Raw genomic sequence first — 26,205 nt, forward strand, 5'->3', positions numbered from 1 at the left:
GTGAAAGGGACACATCGAGTGGCTGCCACCCACACAACCCAACCAGGGCCGGGGACAAACTGCAACCGAGGTACGTGCCCTTAGCGGGAACCGAACCCAGGTCTCTCCGGACTGCAGGCCGATGCTCTAACCGCTGAGCCAAACCAGCCAGAGCGAAAAATTTATGTATTCTTAATTTAGAATATAAACTTCACAAGACAGGGATCTGCACATTTGTTTCTAATCAAATTCCTACAGTTTTGGGATAGGTATGCACTGAAAAAAATATTTGCTGAATTTATGACATAAACAGCAGTCCTTTTACCGCATCTCTCCTTACCCCCAACTCTAACTCTACTGGGGCAAATCTGTTCCCTAAAATCGTCCTGCATATTTCTAAATAACATACTTCCTCTTCATTTATATTTTCAGATATTTAAAGCAACTGCCTCTCCTACATACACACTTCTCCATTTTTTTAAATACAATTTTTGTGAAAGCAGTACTGAACATTTACATTATTTCAACTTTGTCAGTGCTATTTATAGATGAGCCATATGGGGTACTGTGACTACATTTGTTTTTGGGGTAACCAATCCAAGTTGGAGGAGAATGGGGGAAGATAAAAATAAGCACTTGAAAAACAAAGCAATTATTAACTCCAGGGAATAAAAAATGTGTAATAATTATAATAGCAAAGACTTACAGAGCAGTTATTACGTGCCTGACAGTGTTCTAATATATGTAAAGCACGTAATATATGTAGAGCTCTATAACTCTTACAAGCAATACAAGGAAAAGGAATTGAGGTTCTGGGCTCAGGCAGGAGCTGATTTAGATTCCGGCCTAACCTGTAGTCACGTGACCTCTCAGGGACTGTTTCTTCAGGGATAACAATTACTACCTTCAAGGGCTGATGTGAGGATTAGACAAACTATCAATGCCTGGCCCATTTTAAGCCCCAATCCATAAGAGTTATTATTAAGAACAGGGTACTTTCAACCTGCTATATTGTCAAAAGGGAAAAACTCCAGTACATCTAATCCAATTGTACTTTGGTGGGGAGGGGCGGGGGAAGAGCAGATACACAAGTGCTTCTTTACAAAGAAAATAGAATCAAGTGTGATTTTTTCCTTCTACAAAGTCAATTTCTAATTAGTATAGTGCCTGCATCAAAAATAAAAGTTCAAAGGAAGGGGAAAAAAAAATCACAGAATACATTTTAAGTTAATTTACATTATATTCATTTTTCCAAGAGTCGCTGATATCCAAGAAGAATCCTCCTGGCACTAATAAAACTTTCCTGTTATACATATACAGACCTTCTATATCAATGATATCAATTGTAACTTTCTGCAATTATAGAAATGTTCTATATATTTCCATATTTGCATAGCCCAATACCATAGGCACTAACCACATGTAATTACTGTGGAACTGAAATATGGCTAGTACAACAGAAAAAGTTCATTTAAAATCTTTACAAATTTTAATTGATTTAAATGTAAATGGCCACATGTAGCTAGTGACCTACTATATTGGACAGGTCAGCTCTATGATTTGTTTGCTCAAATGCCTGTGAAAATCTACAATATGATAAGTTGTCTTAAGAGTTACTGTGCAGTTAATCAATTACATCAGCTGTTGAAAATTACACAACAGCAAGCTTAGTATAAGTATTTCTAGAGATGTACTGTCTTCGTTTGGGATTAAGATGCTGAAAGAACCATCCCATGCCTCTCATATTATGCAGCATAATTTTTAAAAAATACACTGATTTCTGAAACATAAATACCTAAGCAAAAATCAACTTTTTGATTTGTATGGAACAGTCACATCAACAGCTGACAGGCACATGTCAGGACATCCTGACATCACCTAAGTCCTGGTCTTGACCGAGTTCACAGGTGTGGGTTTATCCTGCCCTTCCCAACACAACCAATGTTCCCTTAAAAAAGCAGGGAGTGTGTAGAAAACAAGTGGCCTGTTTTATAAAACTCTAAATTTATTCAAAATGTTAAAAGATTTCACTCTCTTTTCTAAAATACTTTACATTTAAAAAAAAAATCAAACTGCTTGCTGTTTTCTCAGACACTGTACAAGTTGCTGCTTCCCTTTCTGGGGCCCAGCCTCTGCCCATCCAACCCTCTTCCCTGCCCTCCTTTCACTCTCAATATTGCTGTTTATGAAACCCTCCTTCCCCTCTCCCCTCCGTCCTGTTTTGCAGGCCTAGCTTCCTTTCCAGATTTCAGGCCCTTAGCTGCAGGTGTGGGAGGCTGGATGGGCAGTGCAGGGCAGAATGCTTTGTGCTTCCAGGAGAAAGGCTGATTGGCTTTTTTCTTGATCAAGTGGAGGATCATTTTTTTCCTGCCCCTTGCACACCTGTTCAAAACCAAATATTTGGCTTGGGCCTGCTCATGGCTGGTAACCCTGCCCCTTCTCCAGTTTCCCTCAGGCATAGGTATATGACAGCAGGATCTGACAGCTGTATCATCCGTCTGCCTGTGGGCTGTGAAGGACAGGAAGAGTGGCACATGACTAGAGTAGGGCTTGATGGAGTCCCAACTTCTCAGGGTGTGGGAACCAAACCCCCCAGGGGAAGAAATTTTGGTGTTGGTAGACAAAACCAGGGTCAGCCAAGAGGTAGAGATGAGGGGGAAAGGTCTAATCACATAGTTCTGGGGTGAGCAACATTCCAACAAAGCCCGCTCCCCTCTTCCATTCCCCCCTTCATCCTGTAGTAACAGGATGATTCCAGAAAGCAGGAAGAAAAAGAAGAAAGTGATTCTGTTCTGTGGACTGAAAAAAGGCAGGAGATGACAAAGTACTTGGGGCTGGGGGAGGCCTGCTGGAGTCTGTAGTCATCACGGCTTCCATGTTCCAGAAGGGAGGAGGGAGGGGCCAGGAGCCAGGACCTCAGAGGCTTCATCAACTCTGTTCCTTGTCCTTGACTAGTAAGACTGTATGCTGGCCACCGCTGGACACAGACAGAACCACGCGGTTCTCCAGCTGTTTGCCTGTCATCTCCACGGGGCTCCAGGCATCCTCTTCCTGCCCTGTGCCCAGCTGGTAGTTGGTGCCCATTCCCCAGGCAAAAACATGACCTACAAGAGAGAAAAAGGGGCAGCTGTCTTCAAGATCCCTGGCCTCACCTTTCTGTAGTGAGAGAAGCCTGGGACATAAGGGTGAATTTCAGCTTTGGCCTATAGCAGCCTGGCAATGTCCCAGCCTCTGGGAATTCAGAGAAGCTGGAAAAAGCCAAGAAGATGATGGATAAGAGCTTTGTCATCCTGGAACCACAGTCCTTACACACTGCCAAAGACTTCTCCCTTACTCCTTGACATGGCATTCAAGACCCTACATGACTGGCCACTCCCAAAACCCTACAGCACCCTCCACTCCAAGGACCAGCTACCTCTCAGACTGTTCTGGATGTTTCTGTGCCCAAGAATCCCTCCTTTGCTTATCATAAACCTTCAAGGTGTAGTACAAGGCCCACTTCCTCAGTAACACTTCCCAGATAATCCCAGATCAAGCACCTCCACCAGCCTCACTTTGCAAGGGACCCATGGATGCGACCGTCACCCACTCAGGCTTTCGGGACTACTCGCTTGTACTCTCCTCTGCTGTGCTTGCCAGAACCCCGAATACTAAGCCTTCTTTCTCCTAATAAAATTCTAAGTATAACTCCCTGCAAAGCTGGCACATACAAGGTTGTAAATAAAGGGGTCACCATGGTGGAAAATGTAAAGAAAAACCCAAGTTAGGAGTCTAGAGACCTGGGTTCAAGTCCTACTGCCTGACTGGGTCTCAGTTACATATTCCCCTTTGCTGTTTTTCTCCTCCACAGAATGAATCACCTTTATTAAAATAATCTCTTTAGCCCTGGCCAGTTTGGCCCAGCAGTTAGAGTATCAGCCCGTAGACAAAAGAGTCTCGGGTTTGATTCCAGCCAAGGGCACATACCTTGGTTGTGGTTTGGTCCTTGGCCCTGGTCAGAGTTGTGCAGGAGGCAACCAACTGACGTGTCTCTCTCACGTCCGTGTTTCTCTCTCTCTCTCACCCTCCCACTCTATCTGAAGATAAATGGAAAAACATCCTCAAGTGAGGATTAAAAAATAATACTAATAATTTGTTTACTCATTTTAAGCTCATCAAAGCCAGAGCTTTTGACAATCAGGAGAAAAACCAGGTTATTATAAACACTGCTTTCTGCATCTCAGCTCCATCTGATGGTGGACATCAGAGTCTGCTGGGCAATTTGCTAAGAATCACAACCCCCAGGCCCCAACCAGACCGAGTGTGGGCAGCTCCACTCACCATCCTTGGTCACGGCATATCCCACAGAGGCCCCACAAGCCACTGAAGAGACGGCGGGCAGCCTAGAGATGAGGGTGGGTATGCTCTTCTCCTCAGCACCCTCCCCAAGGCCCAGCCGCCCATACTCAGCCCGGCCCAGGCTGTACGCTTTTCCTGTGGGAGGAGGGAGAGAGAGGAGGAGTAACAGAGGGCATGTTCCAGGTCGGCCACGTGAGTTTCTATAACCATGGGAGCTGGGTCCCCATTCCCAAGGTTGTGAGGAGGTCTACAGTGTCTCTTCCAGTTTTGGGGGAGGCCTGGAACAACCGTCATAGGCCCCCACTGAACTTATACTTGGAAGAGCACTAGGACTCTGGGGGATGGATGTGACCCTCATGGACTCCCATCTGGCTCAACCCTTGGAGCAGACCTAGGTTCCAAGAGCCATGGTCTCAGGAGTCAGGCCAGGCCTGTGCCAAGGGATCACCTTCTGAATCCATGCAGACTGTATGGTGCTGGCCACCAGAGAAGCCCACCCAGGACTTGGTAGAGTTCTTGAAGGATGTCAGGTTCTGAGGTACAAAGCAAGAGTCTGTGCCTGGGGTTCCTGTGAGGCAAGGCCAGGACATAGTTGTCAGGGGTGAAGGTGTCCAAGGAACTGTCTTTCTTCATCCCCTCCCACACTAAGGCTACCTTATCTCCCACCAGCATAAGGATATTCTTACTTTACAGATGACAAAACTGTGGCTCTGAGGGGTGACTCCAATAAGAGTGTACAACAAGTGAGTAGTGGATTAGGATTGGAACCTAGGTCACTCTGGCTAAGCCAGGTGCTGGGTTTGGGACTCACCAAGCTGATGGTAGTTTGAAAGGCCAAAGCCATACACATGGCCCTCAAGGGAGATGGCAAAGGTGAAGTAGGCGCCACAGAAGGCATCCTGGAATTTCACATGGCCCCGGCTTCCCCTGGATTTCAACATCACACACTTGGGGACCAGGAGTCGTTCTGCAGGTAGAGAAGCCAAGGTCACCGGCAGACACACACGGCCTCTCCTGTCTGCCCCAAGTCAGTTTCCTCCCACATTACTAAAACCCTCAGAGGGAGGCTAAGCAGTGACTTTTTTCTCTATTACACAGAAGAGGTAACTGAGGCCAAGAGAGTACAAGTGCCTCACTCAGATGCCCACAGCCCTAAGAGGTAATAGTTACATGGTCTTACCAGGTGCCCACCATTCTTCTCTGTTAACTAATTTAACTCCGCAACAACCCAACGAGGGAGGTAGGTTTAGAGATGAGGAAACTAAGAAAAAAAAAAAAAAGCCAGCCCTGGCTGGGTTGGGTCAGCAGTTGGATCATCGGCCTGTGGACTGGAGAATCCTGGGTTTGGTTTCCGCTAGGGGCACGTACAAAAAAAATAAAAAGGCCATCCATGTGGCTCAGTGGTTGTGTGTTGACCCATGCACTAAGAGGTCACCGGTTCGATTCCGGGTCAAAGCACATGCCCAGGCTGTGGGCCTGACCCCCAGTGGGGGGGCATGCAGGAGGCAGCCAATCGATGTTCGCTTGCATCGATGTTTCCCTCTCTCTCCCCCTCCCTCTCCCTTCCTTTCTCTCTAAAAAACAATACAGGAAAAAAAAAATTTAGAGATGAGGAAACTATGTCCAGGGTCCAAAAACCAGTAGGTGGCAGAACCAGGATGCCAAACCAGGGCTGCCTGGCTTTAGAATCAAAGTTCTTTTTTACTTGTTTAAATAAGTGTGAATTTATGCATAACCAATGGACATAGACAACAAAGCTGAGGAAGGAGTGGGAGGGATGGGGAGGAGGGTGTCAGTGGGGGAAAAAGGAGAAACATCTGTAACAAAAACAAATTAATAAAAATAATTTAAAAAATAAATAAGAGTGAATTTATCTTTATTTTTTATTGATTTGAGAGAGATGGAAAAAAAACACCTCGATTTGTTGCTCCACTCATTTATTTATTGGTTGCCTCCTATATGTACCCTGACCGGGGATGAAACCCATACCCTGGTGTATCAAGCCAATGCTCCAACCAACTAAGCTACCAGCTAGAGTCAAAGTTCTTAACAACCACCGAAAATCTATCTGATATAAGCCTAAACACACACAGAGAATCCCTGCTGCCTATGACCTTCATCAGGGGGTAGACTGCTAAGTTGCCTTGCTAGAGGGACCTGAGCCACCTACCAAGGCCCTGCCGGCCACCACGATTGGCAAATAATTCAGGGACACGGCCCAGCTGGCCCTGCTCCCCGCAGCCCAAAGTGTAGAGGTCACCATCAGCTGTCAGCATCACCAAGTGGTCATTTCCTGAGGGTGAGAAGAAGGCAGGAGATGCAGGGCTTGTCTGTAACGTCCAAGGCAGGGCCAGCACCAGAACAAGGTTCTCCAACTCCTGCCCAGAGCAAGTGACCCCAGACTTACCCGAGGCCACCTTCACCACAGGCACACTCAGCTGCACTTGCACGGGTACCATGCTCTTCTTCATGGGCTCTAAGAGCCCAATCACACCATTATTGTCCTGAAAAGGGAGGGGCAGAGCACTTATTAGCCAGATCTGCATGCCCCATATCAGCTAGATCAGCTGGAGAGCTGTCTGGCAAGGGGCACTGGTGCCAGATGGGGGTGGAGAAGTGGGCGGGAACAAGGCCATATAGTGACATGCTTATGAATGAAATCATACATGGTCTATGAGTTGCAATAAAATATCAAAGGAGTGGGGGAGTGCAAGGGAGGAGAGAGGAAACAAGTTTGGTCAAAGGTTGATAATTGTTGAGTAGATGGCCATCCAATATATTATTCTGATTACTTTTATGTGTTTGAAATTCTCCATAATTTTTTTTTTAATTAGCCATGATGAGGAAACACCTCATCAGATTCCTTTATTTTTGACATTTTAAAATATATTAAATACCAAAGTATCAAAATAATTTTAATGCTGAATCTACTTTTTAAACTACACTCCTGTGTCTTGGAAATTCTGAGGTGTGACAATTTCCCCCTCAAGTCCCCTAATGCCCCTGAGAAGTGTGGAAGACGGCTGGGAAGGGAGGAGGAGAGGTCGAAGGTAGGGAGATGGGTGAGGACAACAGGCTCCTGGATCGGTCTCGGCCCAAAGACATCCTTGACTCACCCCTTTCCCAAGACACACACTTCACAACATCAGATTCAAGGAAAGAGCCAGTGTGTGCACAGGCCTGAATGAAGCCAGAGACCTGGGTCTGGGCGTAAGCTCTACCTCTAGGACTTGATTTCTCCACCAGTAAGTACAACAGAGGCATGGAAATGGGACATCCTTGGAGCCCCACCAGTTAATTCTGTCTGCCAGCCCCCAAGTAGTCTTCCAGACCATCTTACCCGGAAGGAGCCCCAAAGGAAGACACGGCCATCATCGGTGAGGGCTGCTGTGTGACTGTCTCCTGCTGACACTTGGACCACTTTCTCTTGCAGTTCCACTTTCCCAGGAACCATCTCTGAGCCCTCCACTGATGTGTCCCTTCCCAGGGCACCCTCATCATTGCAGCCGAAGGAGTAGACCTGTGCCCAGGATGTCCCCATTAGTGCAAGATCTGACCTTTCAGTCCTTTCTTGTTCAGACCACCCCCTAGTCAACTAGCCAGCTCCATCTCCAAGGCCCCAACCCCAGACCCTGTCCAATCCCATTCCACCCCCCAACCTACCTGGCCACTTTTGTTTAGACACACGGTGTGCATGCCCCCAGCCTCGGCCTGTACAATGTCTTCCAGAATGGGTACTAGGGCTGGCTTCTTCCTCTCCATCACATTCTCGCCCAGTCCCAGCTGGCCCACATCACCCTGGCCCAGTGTCAGCACCAAGCCCGGTTCTGTGCGGTGGGACCTATGTGAGACTGAGGGGTGAAGAAAACAGCCCGTGTGTGTCACTGCATGGGCTCTAGGATCACACAAACCTGGGTTCAAACCCCTGCTCTGCCACAGACCATTAGTACGACCTTTCCGAGCCGAAGTTTTCTCATTTGTGAAATGCAGATAATAGAAATACCTATCTCATAGGGTGTGTGTAAAGATTAAAAACTGAGCACATTGAGGCCTGGCCATTGTGGCTCAGTGGTTGAGCACCAAGAGTTTACCGGTTCAATTCCCAGTCAGCGCACATGCCCAGGTTGTGTGCCAAATCCCCAGTGGGGGGCATGCAGGAGGCGGCCAATCGATGTTCTCTCTCATCGATGTTTCTCTCTCTCTCCCTCTCCCTCTAAAATCAATAAAGGAAAATAATAAAAATAAAAATTGAGCACATTGAGGAAGGTAATGGAAACAAGGAGATACTCCATATTGTGAAATGAATCTTGGTGGGGAGAACAGTGAGCACACAAGACAGTTTTCCTAATTAGCTGTAAGTTCTCAATAAGGCATCATGGTGCCAAAAGTGAGAACTCAGATAATAATGTCTACCCTGTACTGACTGCTTATGCTACTAACATTAAATTGCTTTGTAGTCCTCAAAATTATGCTACAGACCTTCCATGTTTAAGATTCTGTTTTATAGAAAAGGGAATAGAGCCTCAGAGGTTAAGAGAGCTAATTAGTAATAGTGTTTACACCAAAACCAAGGGAGCCTACATGGGTCTGAGCACAGTCCCTAGCCTTCATCCTCAGGATGTGACATCTCCTGAACATATTCACACTGACAACTTCCATGGGGTGCTGACATACAGCTGCAGCTGAAGAGGGAGGGGCAGCAATAAGAGCTGACATAGGTACTTGCAGAGGTAAGTGCCAACCAGTGGGTGGCCCACGGCCATCTGCTGGCCAATGGCAACCACCCGTGGCCCCAGACAGCCAATGGCGTCCAGCCCCTCCCCCAGGGGTTGCCAGGGCCTCTGAGGCAGTACACTGGGCAGGGAGCCACCTGGTCGAGTTTTCTGGTCAGGAGGGCTCAGCCTGCAGGCACCTCGGGAGTAGCAGGCACCGGGAACGCGGTGGGAGGCAACGGCCCTCACTGCCTGGTTACGAGGGTCTGCAAAAGATATACACTGTCTGAGTGTGGGTCCACACTCCCCCTTCCCAGATCGGGGGTGGATCTTTCCTCCCTATCTCCCTTGAGGGTTCCAGGAAAGAGGAAACCATAGCCACCTCCCTCAAATAATGCCCAGACATTATCTCATTTTCCCCACAACAGCCTGGTGAGGGTGGTACTGTTCTTGCCTCTTATTTCAAGAAAGGGGTAATATAAATTCAGCGAGATTAAGATACCTGACCTAAAGTTACACACTTAAAAAGTGGCAGGGGCCGGACTTGAACCCATATCTGGAAGTCAGTGATCCAAACCCACTACTGCCTGGGGCAAGGGCCTAGTTTTTTACTAGTCCTACTTGAGTGCTTTTAGACAAGTCTCTGCTTTATGATTCCTAGAGGGTGGGATTTAATGACCTACGGAGACTCTCCAACTGGGTGCAGTCCCTGTACTTCCAGGCCTCTCAACTTCAAATATCAGGGAGAAAGGAGCCCAGTCCCTAATTTTAGGGTCTTCAAGATGCCATACATACTAAGATAGAGGCCAACTTACCTTTCACCTTCTTGCTTTTGGGGAGAGCATCTTCTGGGGATGATCTTTTCTTAGCCATACGCTTGGGTGGCATCTTTCTGTCCTAAAAACCCAGGCAAATACTCCATGTCATATTAATAAAGAAATAAAGCCCTGGCCAGTTTGGCTCAGCAGCTGGAGCGTCGGCCTGCAGACCAGAGAGTCCCGGGTTCAGTTCCCGCTAGGGGCATGTACCTCGGTTGCAGTTTGTCCCTGGTCCTGGTTGGGTCGTGTGGCAGGCAGCCACTCAATGTGTCCCTTTCACGTCAATGTTTCTCTGTTTCTCTGTTTCTCTCTCTCTCTCTCTCTCTCTCTCTCTCTCTCTCTCTCTTTCTCTCTCTCCCTCCCACTGTATCTGAACAAAAAATGGAAAAATGTCCTCAGGTGAGAAATAAATAAATAAGAAATACCTGGCCAGTGTGGCTCAGTGGCTGAGTGTTGACCCATGCACCAAGAGGTCACCAGTTCGATTCCCGGTCAGGGCACATGCCCAGGTTGTAGGCCCAATCCCCAGTGGGGGGCATGCAGGAGGCAGCCAGTCAATGTTCTCTCCCATCGATGTTCCTTTTTTTTTTATCTTCACCCAAGGACATTTTTCGATATTTTGTTCATATAGAGTGGGAGGGAGGGAGGGAGGGAGGGAGAGAGAGAGAGAGAGAGAAACATCGACGTGAAAGGGACACATCGAGTGGTTGCCACCCGCACAACCCAACCAGGGCCGGGGACAAACTGCAACCAAGGTACGTGCCCTTAGCGGGAACCGAACCCGGATCTCTCCCGACTGCAGGCTGACGCTCTAACCGCTGAGCCAAACCGGCCAGGGCTCCCATCGATGTTTCTATCTCTCTCTCTTTCTCCCTACCTCTCTCTCTAAAATCAAAGGAAAAAAAAAAACACCTTGAAAAAAGGTGAGAGGGACTTCCGGTCAAGGTGGCGGCATAGGTGAACACAGTACTCATCCTCCCACAACCACATCAAAATTACAACTAAACTATAGAACAACTATCCTTCAGAACTACCTGAAATCAAGCTGAATGGAAGACCTACAATTATGAAATTAAAGAAGCCACACCGAGACTGGTAGGAGAGGCAGAGGCAGAGGCGCTGACAGACTGGTCCCACACCCATGTAGATAAAAATCAGGAGGGAGGGGTGGGATAGGGAGGATGGTGTCTTGGAGGGAGGGGACACATGAGACATCTGTAATAAAAATTAATTATTGTTTTAAAAAATCAGAAGGACCCCTGGCCAGTTTGGCTCAGCAGTTGGAGCATCGGCCTGCGGACCAGAGAGTTGAGGGTTCGGTTCCCCTTAGGGGCACATACCAAAAAATAAATAAATAAACCAGGAGGATACCTCGGCTGGAAAGGTCCTCCCTGAGGAGTGAGGGGTCCCCATCCCATACCAGGAACCCAGCTTAGGGTTCCAGTACCAGGAAGAGAAGTCCCATAGACTTCTGGCTGTAAAAACCAGCAGGAACTGAGGCTGAGGGATGTGGGTACTGAGGCTGAGGAATGTTGAGGCTTCTAGAGCCCCAGGCAGTTTCTCTTAAAGGGACTTACTTGGACTCACACCCTTCAGGCTCCAGCACGGAGGGGAGGCAGCTTGAAAGGCACCAGAGACATACAGGGAAGAACTCAGTTCTTTGGCATCAGGGCAAGGGCTGGAGAGGCAGCTTTCTCCCAGACAGACATGCTAGATAGGCCATTGTTCTCTTGGGGAGCCCTTCCCCCACGAAGCTGGCAGATACCGCCATATCTAGGACTCCAGAAACCTGGCTCACACTGTTTGCTCTGCCCTGGTGATTCCCTGAGGCCCTGCCCCACCCAACTTTCAGGCCCACCCAAGATGTTTCCAGGGGCTTTATCATAGGATTGGCCTATTTTGGCTCCTGCTTCAGATTTTCCTAAATTCTCTCAAACAATCAGTATCTGGCCACAGCAAGCCCCATACCTCTTACTAAGTGGCCCCAGGCCTGGCAGTAACAGCAGGCAACCTTGGTTCAAGCTTGGCTTTGCCTAGGCACCTCCAAGCCCAGCACAAACAGCAGCCATTTGTAGCTTATGCCCGGTGGCCCTGGGTAGAACACAGCAGTGGCTAACCTTGCCCCAGAGCCAGCACACCCAGTGGTTAGCTTCAGACCACATCAAAGCACCACCACCCAAGCACCTCCACAAGTGACACACTCAAGAAATGGACTCATTGGGTACCAGAGCCCTGCTGAAGTATGTCTTGCTCTGTGTGGTGGGCCCCTGCACAGCTGATCATCCAAGGTAGTCAAAAGTCATTGGTTAGTGGGCACAGCCAGTACTTGCAGCTGATCAGCCTGAGTCAAACCCTTCCATTAATTTGCCAACAGCAATCAAGACTCAATTACAACAGAAGGGTGTAAAGTCCACACAAGGAGTGCACCTTGAGGGCCCAGCTGGGTGACCAGGGAGGCTGTGCTACTGGACCCTACAGCACATCTACTATAACAGGCCACCCTAGAAAGCCTAGAAGACATAGCAACTCGACGTAATACATAGACACAAACACATGGAGGCAGCCAAAATGAGGATACAAAGAAACATGTCCCAAATGAAAGAACAGAACAAAACTCCAGGAAAAGAACTAAATGAAATGGAGATAAGCAATCTAACAGATGCAGAGTTCAAAACAGTGCTTATAATGAACTTAGTGAGAATTTCAAGGACTTCAGGAGCATAATAAAGGACCAGTCAGAAATGAAGGATGCACTAATTGAAATAAAGAATAATTTACAGAGCCCGATTGGTGTGGCTCAGTGGTTGACCATCGACCCATGGACCAAGAGATCGCTGGCTTGATTCCCGGTCAGGGCACATGCCCAGGTTGTGGACCCAATCCCCAGTGGGAGGCATGCAGGAGGCGGCCAAACAATGTTCTCTCTCATTGATGTTTCTCTCTCTCTCTCTCTCTCTCTCTCTCTCTCCCTTCCTCTCTCTAGAAATCAATAAAGAAAAAAAAAAGAGAGCCCTGGCCAGTTTGGCTCAGCGGTTAGAGCATGGGCCTGCGGTCCAGAGAGATCCGGGTTCGGTTCCCACTAAGGGTATGTACTTCGGTTGCAGTTTGTCCCTGGCCCTGGTTGGGTCGTGCAGGTGGCAGCCATTTGATGTGTCCCTTTCACATCATGTTTCTCCCTCTCACTTCCTCTCTCTCCCTCCCGCTCTATCTGAATAAAAAATGGAAAAATGTCCTCGGGTGAGGATTAAACAACAACAACTACAAAAAAGAATTTACAGGGAATCAATAGTAGAGTAGGTGACACCATCAATGTGGAAGATAAGGAAGCAGAAAACACCCAATCAGAACAGCAAAAAGAAAAAAAAGAATCCCCCCAAAATGAGGATAGTGTAAGGAGCCTCTGGGATAACTTCAAGCATACCGACATTCACATCATGGGAGTGCCAGAAGGAGAAGAGAGAGGGCAAGAAATTGAAAACCTATTTGAAAAAATAGCCCTGGCCAGTTTGGCTCAGTGGTTAGAGCGTCAGCCTTCGGTCCCAAGAGACCCGGGTTCGGTTCCCGCTAAGGGCACGTACCTCAGTTGCAGTTTGTCTCCAGCCCTGGTTGGGTTGTGTGGGTGGCAGCTACTCGATGTGTCCCTTTCACGTCGATGTTTTTTTTCTCTCTCTCTCTCCCTCTCACTCTATCTGAACAAAATATCAAAAAATGTCCTTGGGTGAGGATAAAAAATTTAAAAAATGACAGAAAACTTCCCTAATTTGGTGAAGAAAACAGATATACAAGTCCAGCAAGCACAGAGAGTTCCAAACAAGATGAACCCAAAGAGGTCCATACCAAAACATATCATCATCAAAATGTAAAAGGTTAAAGACAGAGAGAATATTAAAAGCAGCAAGAGAAAAGCAGTTACTTACAATGGAGCTCCCATAATGCTATTAGCCGATTTCTCAAAAGAAACTTTGCAGGCCAGAAGGGAGTGGCAAGAAGTATTTAAAGTGGTGAAAAGCAATGACCTACAATCAAGATTACTCTATCCCGCAAAGCTATCATTTAGAATCGATGGCCATATAAAAAGTTTCCCAGACAAGAAAAAGCCAGAGGAGTTCATCACCACCAAACCAGTATTATATGAAATGTTGACAGGTCTTCTTGAAGAACAAGATAAAAAATATGAACAATAAAATGGCAATAAATACATACCTATCAACAATTGAATCTATAAACAAAATAAGTAAGCAGAACAGAGACAGACTCATAGATACAGAGAAGTTTTTGTTGGTTGCCAGATGGGAGGGGGATTGGGTGAAAAAGATGAAGGGATTAAGAAATACAAACTGGTTGTTAGACTGAGGAACCTCAAAGGGAAAGGAGGAGGTGGAACAGGAAGAGAGAAACCAAAGGACTTATATGCATATATGCATAACCAATAGACACAGACAATAGTGTGGGGAAGGCAGGAGGGGGTGGGAGTGAGGAGAAGGGTGTGAAGGGGGGAAAAAAGGAGGGACATCTATAATACATTCAACAATAAAGTTAAAAAAAAAATTAAATTTTAAAAAGGTGAGACGAATTGCCCAGCAATTACACTTCTCAGAATTTATCTGAGAAGAACAAGAACACAATAATACACCCAAAGATTAAGTTCCACAAATATTCTCTATTGTATTCTTCATAAAATTTTTGAAAAATGGAGCAACCCATGTGCTCAACAGTAAGGAACTAGATAGATAATATGTGGTATATTCATGACAGAACAGGATAAAGCCACTAAAAGTGATGCTTTCAGAGACTGATTTATCAAACAGGAAAATGTTTACCATTGCCAAATAATATAAGCAGACTGAAAAACAGTCCATCCCATTTTTGAAATATAAATGCATACACACATATACAAATAAGTGTAGAAAAATGTGTAGAAGGAAATATATCCATTATTAACAATGGTAACCTCTGAAAAATGGGCTTATGGACAACTTATATGTTTTTCTTTGTACCTTCCTATATTATCTAAGATGTTTAACAAGGAGCATTACATATTTTTATTACAAAAAGTTAAAACCGCCCTGGCCGGTTTGGCTCAGTGGTTAGAGCGTCAACCTGCGGTCCAGAGAGACCCGGGTTCGGTTCCCGCTAAGGGCATGTACCTCGGTTGCAGTTTGTCCCCGGCCCTGGTTGGTTGTGTGGGTGGCAACCACTCGATGTGTCCCTTTCACATCGATGTTTCTCTCTCTCTCTGTTCCTCTCTCTCCCTCCCACTCTACCTGAACAAAAAAAAAAGATTAAAAAAAAAAGTTAAAACCGCCCTGGCCAGTTTGGCTCAGCGGTTGAGCGTTGGCCTGCAGACCAGAGAGTCCTGGGTTCGGTTCCTGCTAGGGGCACGTACCACCAAAAAAAAAAAAAAAGTTAAAACAGCTCAGCCGGTGTGACTCAGTGGACTGAGCATCATCCCATGGACTGAGAGGTCCTAGTTCGATTCCTGGTCAGGGCACATGCCTGGGGTTACAGGCTCGATCCCCAGTAGGGGATGTGCAGGAGGTAGCCAATAGATGTTTCTATCACATTGATATTTCTGTCTCTTCCTTCCTCTCTCTAAAAAATCAATAAAAACATTTTTAAAAAGTTAAAACATTGAAGAACATTAAGTATCCTTCATAACTGCCCCCAAACCCTGAGATAATCACTAGTAACTCTGTAACTAATGGTTAACTACATAACCACTATATAACTTTGACATATTACATTATCAGACTTTAAAAAGTTATTCTCATTAAATAAAACCAAACCAGACCATTTGTGCCCTTTGATACCAAAGTGCCACTTCTGGTAGGAACCTAGTGTTTCTAAAGAGTCCAATAAGAAAGAAACACTGTAGCCCTGGCCGGTTTGGCTCAGCGGTTAGAGCGTCGGCCTGCGGTCTAGAGAGACGCGGGTTCGGTTCTGTACCTCGGTTGCAGTTTGTCCCCGGCCCTGGTTGGTCATGTGGGTGGCAGCCACTCAATGTGTCCCTTTCATGTCGATGTTTCTTTCTCTCTCTCTCTCTCCCTCCCATTCTACCTGAACAAAATGGAAAAATGTCCTCGGGTAAGGATAAAAAAAAAAGAAATAAACACTGTAGCCCTAGCTGGTTTGGCTCAGCAGTTAGAGTGTCGGCTTGCGGACCAGAGTCTAGGGTTCGGTTCCCGCAAAGGGCGCATACCCGGCCCAGTTGCAGTTCATCCCTGGCCCGGTTGGGGTTGTGTGGGTGGCAACCAGTTGATGTGTCTCTCTCACATTGTCGTGTCTCTCTCTCTCTCTTCCTCTCTCTCTCCCTCCGGCTCTATCTGAAGGTAAAAGCAAAAAAATGTCCTCAGGTGAGGATTAAAAAAAAAGAAATAAACACTGTATATATACAAACACCAGACAGAGCCAGAAAAACATCTTTTTTTTAATCCTCACCCGAGGACACTTTTCCATTTTTTGTTCAGATAGAGTGGGAGGGAGAGGAAGAGAGAGAGAGAGAGAAACATCGATGTGAAAGGGACACATCAAGTGGCTGCCACCGGCACGACCAACCAGGGCCGGGGACAAACTGCAACCGAGGTACGTGCTCTTAGCGGGAACTGAACCCGGGTCTCTCCGGACCACAGGCCAACACTCTAACCGCTGAGCCAAACCGGCCAGGGCTCTTTTTTTTTTTTAAATTTTTTTTTTTTTTTACTGATTTTATTAGAGAGAGAGAAAGGGAGAGGTAGTGAGAGATAGAAACATGAATGAGAGACAAACATTAATCAGCTACCTCTTGCATGCCCCCTATTGTGGATTGAGCCTGAAACCTAGGCATGTGCTCTGACTGGGAACAGAACAGGTGACGTCTTGGTGCATGTGACGACACCCAACCAACTGAGCCACAGCAGCTGGGTGTGGAAACACATCTTTATTGAGCCCTAGTCTTTAAGGTTGTGAAGGACAGTCAAATTGTCTAAGCCTGGGGCTCCCAAACACTGGATTGTGATTTCTCTTATAAGGATGGCTGGAGCCAGGACACTTAAGAGATAGAGAGGTGGTTAAGAGTTTAGCCTCTGGAGCCAGAATCTGGGCTCAGCTACTTTCTAGCTGTTTGACCTGGGATAAAGCTATCTGACCTCTTCTTGAGTTTCCTCCTCAGTAAAATGGGAGTAATAAGAGTACCTACACCTTTGTGAGGTGTAGGGTTAAATGAGCTAATACTATAAAAGTAATTACATAGTAAGTGCTCAGTAAACCAATACTGGTATTATGATAATATCGAGGACCTGCCCCAGGTAACACTCAGCCACAGCTCTAAACGAACCTAACCCTCCTCTCCCTCATTTCATAGATGAGGGATGGAAACGCTACCCAAGGCTACAGAATTTGTAGAACTATAAAAACCCTTCTCAGGTTCAACTGTGGGTCTAGCCAGCAGCCCACTCACTCCCTCTGTTCCCCTTTCCCTCCCTCCCTTCCTTCCTTCCAGTAGGTCCCAGAGCCCCAGCCTCTCCAGCTTCCCACTCCACAATATATGAACACAGAGGCCAGTGGCTTCTAAATTCCAGGGACATTCTGCTGACTGCCCTGAGAGGAGAACAAGGTACTGAAGATAGGGAAGTAGCTATGCAGGTTGAGCTTCTACAGGTTGTGACTGGCCCAGTGCTGACTCTGATGAGATGGCAGTTCTGAGCTTCACCTGACCTTTATTTTCGCAGTGTGTGAATCCTCCCCTCCAAGCCACCTCTTTAAGACTCCTTTTCCCACACTAAAAATGCACATTCCTGGGGAGCAGAGGGAACTGGATTCACCTGCCAGAGCTGTGGCTTGTTCACTGGCTTTTGTGACCATGGTTGGCTAGCAGCCTAACCTCTTTGAATTATATTAACATCTGTAAAAGGGGATGCCACAACCCCTTCTTAAGGCTGCCATCAAGAATGGAATGACCAGCCGGTGTGGCTCAGTGGCTGAGCGTCAACCCATGCACCAAGAGGATGGGTTGCCAATTCGATTCCTGGTCACAGCACATGTCTGGGTTGTGGGCCAAATCCCCAGTGGGGGGCATGCAGGAGACAGTCAATCGATGTTCTCTCTCATCGATGTTTCTCCCTCTGTCTAAAAATCAATAAAGAAAAAAAAAAAGAATGGAATGAAATGTACCACTGCACATCTAACAGAATGACCAAAATCTGTAACACTGACAACAATAAATGCTGATGGGGCTGTAACAACAGTCCCTCTCACTCATTGCTGGTGGGAATGCAAAATGGTGTAGCCACTTAGGAATGGTGTAGCAGCTTCTTACAAAACTAAATACAGTTGACCCTAAACAACACAGGTCTGAACTGCCAGACCCACTTATACATAGAGTTTTTTCAATAAACATGTATAGTACTGTAAATGTATTTTCTCTTTCTTATGATATTCTTAATAACATTTTTCTCTAACTCACTTTTTTTGTAATACAGAATACATACAACATACAAAAAAAGACAGCATTTGTAAAGAATTTTGAAAAGCTAACCACACAATAAGTACAGTAATTCAACACTTAACATTGTCAATAGGTTCTATGACTCTCAGTGAACCAAATCCAGTGTTTCAACATTTTAATGAAACAATGTTGAATGTGACATCATTATTCAATGGCCTGCTGTATTCAATGTACGGAAGCATTTATTCACTCCACAAATATTTATGAGTGCCTATTACCACTGTTTGGCTCTGGGCCAGGTGTGGCAAGAAAAAGAACACTAACCTTCTCCCTGTTCTCATGGAGCTTACATTCTAGTAGGAAAGAAAAAAAATTACAGCTGGTGCTATGTGAAGGACAGACAAGGTGACAGACAGAATAACTTGCGGTCACACAACAATGTGAATGCACTTAATGCCATCAAACTATACACTTATAAATGGTTGAAATGGTAAATTTTATGTTATTATATTTTACCATAATACAAAAAGAGAGAGAATAACTGGAATAGGGGAGGACAGAGGTCAGGGAGGTGACACTTAAGACCTGGAATATGAGAGAAAGCCAGGAGGGGAAGACCTGGACAGTGTTCCTGTGAACAGTGTGATGTGTTTAGGAATCTGGGGAGGCCTGTGTGGCTGTAGCTGGACAATGATTAGTGAAATGGCACAAGGGGAACAGACTGGATCATGCAAGGCCTTGTAGGGAAACAGAAAAGTTTTAAGAATGTCTTCTTCAGATTTGCATTTTTAAACCATTGCTCTGGTTACTGTAAAGAAAATGGGATAGATTGGAGGAGAAGGTTATTATAGGCATCCAGATGAGAGATGATACTCACTTGATTTGGCCTGAGGCAACAGAGAAAAAAACGTAGACAAAATAGATCAACTTAGGAGAGAGACTCACTTCGCCAGTGGGTTAGATGTGGAGAGTGAGGGGAGGAGTCCAGAATGACTTTTCCATCCTAAAAAAATCTAGCGAATCCTGGTTGGGGATGAGCCTGGCCAAACACCAGGACTCCCAGGCTTTGACTTAACCGACTAGGTGGGTGGTAGACTTCCATTTAGTGAGATGAAAAACAATGTAGGACAAACAGGAGAGGAGAGACCTAGAGCTCCATTTTATCAGGTATTTTCATTAAGTCTGAAGTGCCTGGGAGCCATCGAAGAAGGGATGTTAAGTAGACAGAGGTAGGTGGGTTAAGGGGAGTGAGATATAACAGGTATCCCTGTGTTTCAGGTAGACAGCTTGTACCACTGGCCAGACTGGCAGCCAGTTCACTGTGTGTCCAGGGCCCCATCCTGCCAAAGGCAAACCTCCAATCAATTCCTCAGAATGACCTGTAGCTGTTGTGGAGGTCCAGAACAACTTAACCCAAGGACTGCCTCTGTGATACACAGATTATTTTGTGCTAAAGGCTCAAGAGAAGCTATTGCTAATAGTATAAACAATAAAAATAAAGTTAATTGCCCAGCCAGTGTGGCTCAGTGGCTGAGCGTCGACCCATGCACCAAGAGGTCACTGGTTCAATTCCTGGTCAGGGCACATGCCCAGGTTGTGGGCCAGATCCCCAGTGGGGGGCATTCAGGATGCAGTCAATCGATGTTCTCTCTCATCAGTGTTTCTATCTCTCTCTTCCTCTCTCTAGAAAAATCAATAAAGAAAAGAAATTTTTTAAAATAGTTAAAATAAAGAGAGAGAAACGTTTGCCCCCTCCACCTTAAATACTTAGAAGATTCTGAACTAGGGGGTTTGGCCATAAAAAGCGATTGCCCAAGATAATCTCTTTTAACCTATCTATAAGGCAGGACAAACTTCTATTTACTAAACATCCATGTGCTACAATGACCCTTTGGAGCCCCCAAGACACTAGCTCATGCCTAGCTCAGGATGTGTTTTTGTTGTTTTTTTTCTTTATTGATTTGAGAGAGAGAGGAAGGGAGAACTATGAAGAGAGAGAAACATCGATGAGAGAGAACATCGATTGGCTGCCTCCTGTATGCCTCCAACTGGGGATTTGGCCCACAACTTGGGCATGTGCCCTGACCGGGAATCAAACTGGCGACCTCTTGGTGGATGGTCAATGCTCAACCACTGAGCCACACTGGCCGGGTTAGCTCAGGATGTCTTATATACCCAAGCTAGTTTTCTATCTCTGACTCTTTCAAGTATGCGGAGTTCTATATATATATATGTATTAATTTGGTTATTTTCTCTTGCAAATCTGTCTTACGTCTATTTGATTATCTGATCAGCCAGAAGAACATTGAGGGTAGAAGAAAGTTTGTTCTTCCCCCACACAGCTGCACTGGGGAGGGAAATTGTAGTAGTATGAAAAATACAACAAAGTGAAAAAAAACACAAAACATAATTATGTCATCCCTGGCCGGTTTGGCTCAGCAGTTAGAACATCAGCCTGCGGTCCAGAGAGACCTAAGTTAGGTTACCGCTAAGGGCATGTACCTTGGTTGCAGTTTGTCCCCGGCCCTGGTTGGGTTGTGTGGGTGGCAGCCACTCGATGTGTTCCTTTCATGTCGATGTTTCTCTCTCTTCCCCTCTCTCCCTTCTACTCTATCTGAACAAAAAATGGAGGAATGTCCTCGGGTGAGGATTAAAAAAGAAGAAGAAAAAAAACAAACATAATTATGCCAGACACTATGGTGCTGATGCTGGGAAGACCTGTAGACAAGGCCTGGAGTGAAGACAGAAAATATATAGGAGGTGGTTGGTGTCGTGGGGCACTAACAACAAAAAAAAAAATGCTATTGTGGGTTGGAACCAGCCCTTAGCCATCTATGATTTGACTAAAATTCTGGGGCATCACACTGCAAGCTAGCTACAATGATCCTACTACACAAATAAAAAAAATAAAAAAAACCAGACTCAGAAAGTGATGGATCTTCCCTAAGAATGGAAGAGGAAATCAAGAGCTGAACCAAGTTGGTCAGATTCCAGAGCTAGTACTGCCCTTATTAGCTTCCTCCCCACATTCTTCAGTCTCTCCACCTGCCTGGGAACTGTGTCATATTCTCTCCCCACCAGGGTGGTCTTCCTGCTCCCCACCCTCATTCCACTCTACAAGTCATTTCTGATCTTTCTATACCTCAAACCTGAAACAAGCTTCTTCCTTGCCCAGGCTCCTTGGTGGTTCCCTTTGCCTGGAAGATCAAGCCCACATTTCTTAACCTGGTACTAAAAACCCCCAGGCTCTGGTACTGACTTAACTTCTGGCCTCATCTCTTTTACATCTCTATTACATCCTCCTTTCTCTTCCCACACAGTCTGAGACTGTTTACTGTTCTCTTCATACCAATTGCATCTATATTCCTTCCTATCCCTTATCAAACTGGAAGAACTTCTACTCAAGTCTCCAAGTCAGCTCCACAGATCCTCTGGTCCCTCTCCTAAACATAAAGAAATCATTCTCTCCCAAAGAAATGAGGACAGACTTTTGGCCCATAATTACATTAATTTACATGTCTATCCACCATACCCATCTCCCCTTTTTTTTTGATATGTGCCCCTAGCGGGAACCAAACCCAGGACTCTCTGTTCTGCAGGCCAATGCTCCAACTGCTGAGCCAAACCTTCCAGGGCCCCATCTACTTTTTAAAATAATGAGCCTCTCACCTGGCTGGTGTGGCTCAGTGGTTGAGCGTCGACCCATGCACCAAGAGGTCACCGGTTCGATTCCCAGTCAGGGCACACTCTCAGTTTGCCAGCGGATCCCCAGTTGGGAGGTGTGTAGGAGGCAGCCACTCAGTGTTCTCTCTCATTGATGTTTCTCTCTCTCTAAAATCAATAAAGTAAAAATAGCATTAAAATAATAATAACAGCCGTGGCCGGTTTGGCTCAGCGGTTAGAGCGTCGGCCTGCAGTCCAAAGAGACCCAGGTTCAGTTCCCGCTAAGGGCCCGTACCTCAGTTGCAGTTTGTCCCCAGTCCTGGTTGAGTCGTGCAGGTGGCAACCATGCGATGTGTCCCTTTCACGTCGATGTTTCTCTCTCTCTCCCTCCTACTCTATCTGAACAAAATATGGAAAAATGTCCTCGGGTGAGGATAAAAAAATAAAAAATAATAATAATAACAATAATAATGAGCTTCTCTGTGGCACTACCCACTCCTATCTTCTACATGACAACACCATTTTACTTCTCACATAGGCTAAAAAACTCTCACTCCTATTTCACAGTTGAGGGAACTGAGGTACAGAGAAATATATTTACATGTCTATGTTCACACAGCCAGTAAAGGAGAGACAGGAATAGAACCAAAGTACATCTGATGGATTAAAAAATAATAAATAAACAAACAAACAAATACAGGTTGGCTAAAGGTAGGCCATGATACAGGCAGGGGTGGAGGAAGCCTGGGCAGGCCTCCCCAGGCTCCCCCATGAGCTTGCCAAACATAAGGAGCAGAGGGCAGAAGGAAGCTGAGAGGGAGAAGATGGTGAGACCAGAGAGGAGACACTGAGACACCTAAGAGGGTAGGCCAGGTGGGTGAAGAATCTGAAGGACATGGGAAAGGACAACGGGTACAATTCCCTGCTGTGGTGGTGTTGAGCACTGGCTTTAGAGTCCATCAGACCTGAGTTTTCTGCAATGCTATTGTGAGCAATCTTAGGAACAGGGCAGAGGATGAAAAGGGCACCTTCTCAAAGGTTGAGCCTGATACCCATTACCCACATACATCCTATAGTGCACAAATCCTTTGTGCATACTCCCTAACTGCTCCGGGTGTGTTTTCTTAAAGAGACAGTGAGTGTCTGGGCTGGGAATAAGTAGTAGTCTTTTGTCCCCCACCCTCGCCCCACAACAGACAAACAGCTTCCATCTTCAAGGAGCTCACAGTCTGGAAGAGTGAGATACAGTCCCAAGTAACTAAAAGCCAGATACAGAGTCAACTCACACCTAGAATGCTCACACCTGCCTTCTGAGGTAAGTGTAATCACCCTGGTTTCACAAATAAGAAAGCTGAGGTTCAGGGAAAGGCACCCCAGGCCACACAGGAGTGGGTCAGAGCTTCCCCTTCCCACTTCTTCCTGAGCCTCAGTTTCTTCATGTGATGAATGGACACATACCAGACTAGAGAGTCTACCAGAGGCCTAGTGTTCCTGCTGTGACCCCCTGTGATCTCACCACAGCAGGGAAACAGAGCCCTCTCTAATCACAGCAGCTGTCCCTACCACCATCCTCTGATCCCCAATGTCAGGAGGCAGACATCTGCCTGCCAGACCCAGACGCTGGAGAATCTCTTTGTGAGAAAGGTCCCCAGGGAAGGGAGGACATGGGCTCATCTGTCAACAACATTTGCCGAACTCCTGCTATGTGCCAAGCACAGTGCTGGATTAGTTCACGCCAAGAGTTCCTCATCAAGAGCTGTGCCTGGGTTTATGTGTTTATTCTTCCCCAGAAGGAAAGGGGCCACATCTTCCACCAGATGCAGATGTTAGAACTACTACTTTATGGAAATTATAGGATATTAGTAATTCTCACATGTCTCTTACCTTCATCTTACAGATAAACTAATAGGGGGACTGGGTGGATGGCCCATGGGGACTCAACTAGTAAGGTGCAAAGCTGAACAGGATTCCTGATTTTGGAATGTTTTTGAAAACACCAGTGTGAACTCCTAATTCATTGTTCCAGACTCCATTCTAATGCCCTTCTTGGGTGAAACCATCCCTGACTCTTCCACCCCTACCCAGCGTTCCTTGGTCATGCACTTGAGACCTTTCAAGACCCAGTTCCTGCTGTATCATCTTATTACTTCCCTCCTTGTACCCTGTGTTCCAGTCAGACTCAAACACCTGTGGAATCCCTGACAATAACACTCACCTAGACCTTCATGCCTTTGCATGTGCTGTTTCCTTTGCCTGGAACACCCTAATCCTTCCACCCCCAGTTCTGCTAGAATAACTCTACAGCTCCTTTAAAACATGGTTCAAGAGTTCCCTCACCTGGAAAGCCATCTCTGACCCTCCTGGGCAGGGTTGGGTGAAGATACCCTCAGAGTTCTTGTGTAGCACTCCATACACTCAACTTCTGCTAGGACACTTGGTTGGAGCATCTTAATTAGTATTTGATGAACGAATGACTTGCCAGCAGCAGCGCCCCTGGCTGGGCAGCATACATCAGTGATCACACTTATGTAATTGTGGTCCCACATGGGTCTCCGCAAGGAGACCGGAAGTTCCTTAAAGGCCACATGGGACCCTTCTCACCATTGTTCCCCAGCCTTGAAAGAGTGGCACAGGGTAGACAGCCAGTAAATAATCTGTTGACAGATGAGTTGATGTGGAGTTCACAGCACACCTCTCCAACCAGTCAACAGTTGTCTTGGAGCCTGTTGATGCTGAGACTTCTTTCCCTGCTGCAGACCCTCACCAGCCTACCCTCGAGCTCCTAAAGCAGACCCTCGCCAGGCAGGGTTCCTTCTCCACTCTGTAAACCGAGTTCTCCAAACGAAGCCTGGTCAAAACCACTACTCTCGCTCCGGAAACGCTGCCCCGCCAGGGCGGCCGGCTGCGGCCAGCGAGGCGAACGGGTCTGCACGCCCCGGCCAGCGAGGTCACCGCGGCCGCGCGCACCCCGGCGGCGCAGGGGCCGTTTGAATCTCCCGCCCGCGCTGGCGCCGCGGGCCGGACGTGAGAGGCGCTGCGGCTGAGGGGCCACCGGGCCTTCGCTCGAGCGAGGCGGAGCCCGGAGCCGGCCCGCGCCCGGACGCCCGGCGGAACCGGGACACGCGCACCGGCACTTGCGCCTTCCTGCCGCCGGGCTTCACGTGGAGCCGTCGCCGCGTAACCAAGCGCGTGCGAGCAACGGCCCCAGCCCGCCGAGCACCTCCCTCCACCCCGTGCTCTGGCTGTGGTCACTCAGCGCGCCGCCCTCCACGACCCTTCGCCCGCGACGCGCGCAACCTACCTCGGTGCAGATCAGCTACGAGAAACTCTGCTCACCCGCTGGGCCGCGAACTGCCCCAGAGCATGCGCTCTGCAGGCCTCGGGCCCCGACCCGGGCCAGAAAAGAAAACAAAGGGTCTAGCGGCCCCTGGCGGCCGCCCCGGGAAGTGCAAGTATCACGCTCCCGGTAGGGAGCTCTAGACCAGGCTCTCCACCGGTATTCCACAGGTACAGTGGATGTATATTTTGGAGACCCCAAATAGAAACAAGTGGCCCAACAACTAGAAAAACCATTTGAAAACAAGGTTTGTTTATGGGAATATTTTGTGTAGAAGAGACTGTACAGAGAAAAGAGATACTGATCGTCCCTGTTTTCAAGAAGGTCTCTTGGAGAAAGATGAGAAATCAGACTACCAACACGGAGCTATGAAAAGAGTACGCACAGGGGCACCTGACTCAGCCTGGGTCTTAAAAAAGGCTTTCCAAGTTAACTCGAAGAAGCCAAGACATCCTAGGAGAAGCATCCCTTGCAATGACAGGGAGCGATGAGAGCCTAGGGTGGTTGTGGGAAACTGTTAAGAAGATCTGGCTGGAGCAGAGAGTACTTGTGGGAGTGACAGGCGAGAGCACTGGAGCCCTGTCTTGTGTGTCTACGGAGTGCAGCCTCTATCCCGAGGCAATGGGGAACTGTGAAGGGATTTGACCATGTGAGTGATATGAGTAGATTTTTGTTTTAGAACAGAATGGAGAATGGACTTGGGAGAAGGAGAAACCAAGAATGGGGGCAGCAAGTGGAGTGGAGAGACCAGACTAGAAAGAAGGTGTGAATTGGGGTTTGGGACTGAAGAAGAAAAATAGGTACCAAGTAGACGGCCCTCTCTTGTGAACACACTCGTTCTTCACGAAGGACACAAACAGTTATTGAAGATTTCAGGTGTTCCCCAAGGTGACCTCTCTGGCCATTTGATTGTCTGGGGTGTTTGCCTGGTCATAA

The 26,205-nt window shown here is 46.9% G+C and overlaps 1 protein-coding gene across 3 annotated transcripts; it reads right to left on the minus strand.

Moving 5' to 3' along the window:
- Positions 1 to 1,244: 1,244 nt before the first annotated feature.
- Positions 1,245 to 25,399, minus strand: RCC1 (regulator of chromosome condensation 1). Of its 3 annotated transcripts, XM_036255831.1 has the most exons (11): positions 25,234 to 25,323; positions 9,845 to 9,926; positions 9,188 to 9,295; positions 7,981 to 8,168; positions 7,658 to 7,837; positions 6,725 to 6,821; positions 6,488 to 6,610; positions 5,129 to 5,284; positions 4,766 to 4,885; positions 4,300 to 4,452; positions 2,751 to 3,083 (listed from the first exon to the last, which is right to left on the minus strand). In XM_036255831.1, exons 2-11 carry the CDS (start codon positions 9,915 to 9,917, stop codon positions 2,908 to 2,910), a joined length of 1,374 nt encoding a protein of 457 aa, XP_036111724.1. In that variant the 5' UTR covers positions 9,918 to 9,926; positions 25,234 to 25,323; the 3' UTR covers positions 2,751 to 2,907. The 3 variants fall into 3 exon arrangements, with proteins under 3 accessions (XP_036111725.1, XP_036111726.1, XP_036111724.1); XM_036255832.1 differs by lacking the exon at positions 9,188 to 9,295 and having other exon boundaries at positions 1,245 to 3,083; positions 25,234 to 25,399; XM_036255833.1 differs by lacking the exon at positions 4,766 to 4,885 and having other exon boundaries at positions 1,245 to 3,083.
- Positions 25,400 to 26,205: the final 806 nt, after the last annotated feature.

Source organism: Molossus molossus, unplaced genomic scaffold (genome assembly GCF_014108415.1).
Source record: "Molossus molossus isolate mMolMol1 unplaced genomic scaffold, mMolMol1.p scaffold_m16_p_12, whole genome shotgun sequence".
NCBI classification, from domain to species: Eukaryota; Metazoa; Chordata; class Mammalia; order Chiroptera; family Molossidae; genus Molossus; species Molossus molossus.

What these genes read in the sequence shown, in the direction of transcription:
- RCC1 (XM_036255831.1), bottom strand. Translation starts at nt 9,917, where the DNA reads ATGCCACCCAAGCGTATGGCTAAGAAAAGATCATCCCCAGAAGATGCT. An exon ending in TGTGGTGAAGGTGGCCTCGG is followed by an intron (nt 6,611 to 6,724) that starts GTAAGTCTGGGG and finishes TCTCACCCTCAG; the next exon opens with GAAATGACCACTTGGTGATG. An exon ending in TTCAAACTACCATCAGCTTG is followed by an intron (nt 4,886 to 5,128) that starts GTGAGTCCCAAA and finishes CTTGCCTCACAG; the next exon opens with GAACCCCAGGCACAGACTCT.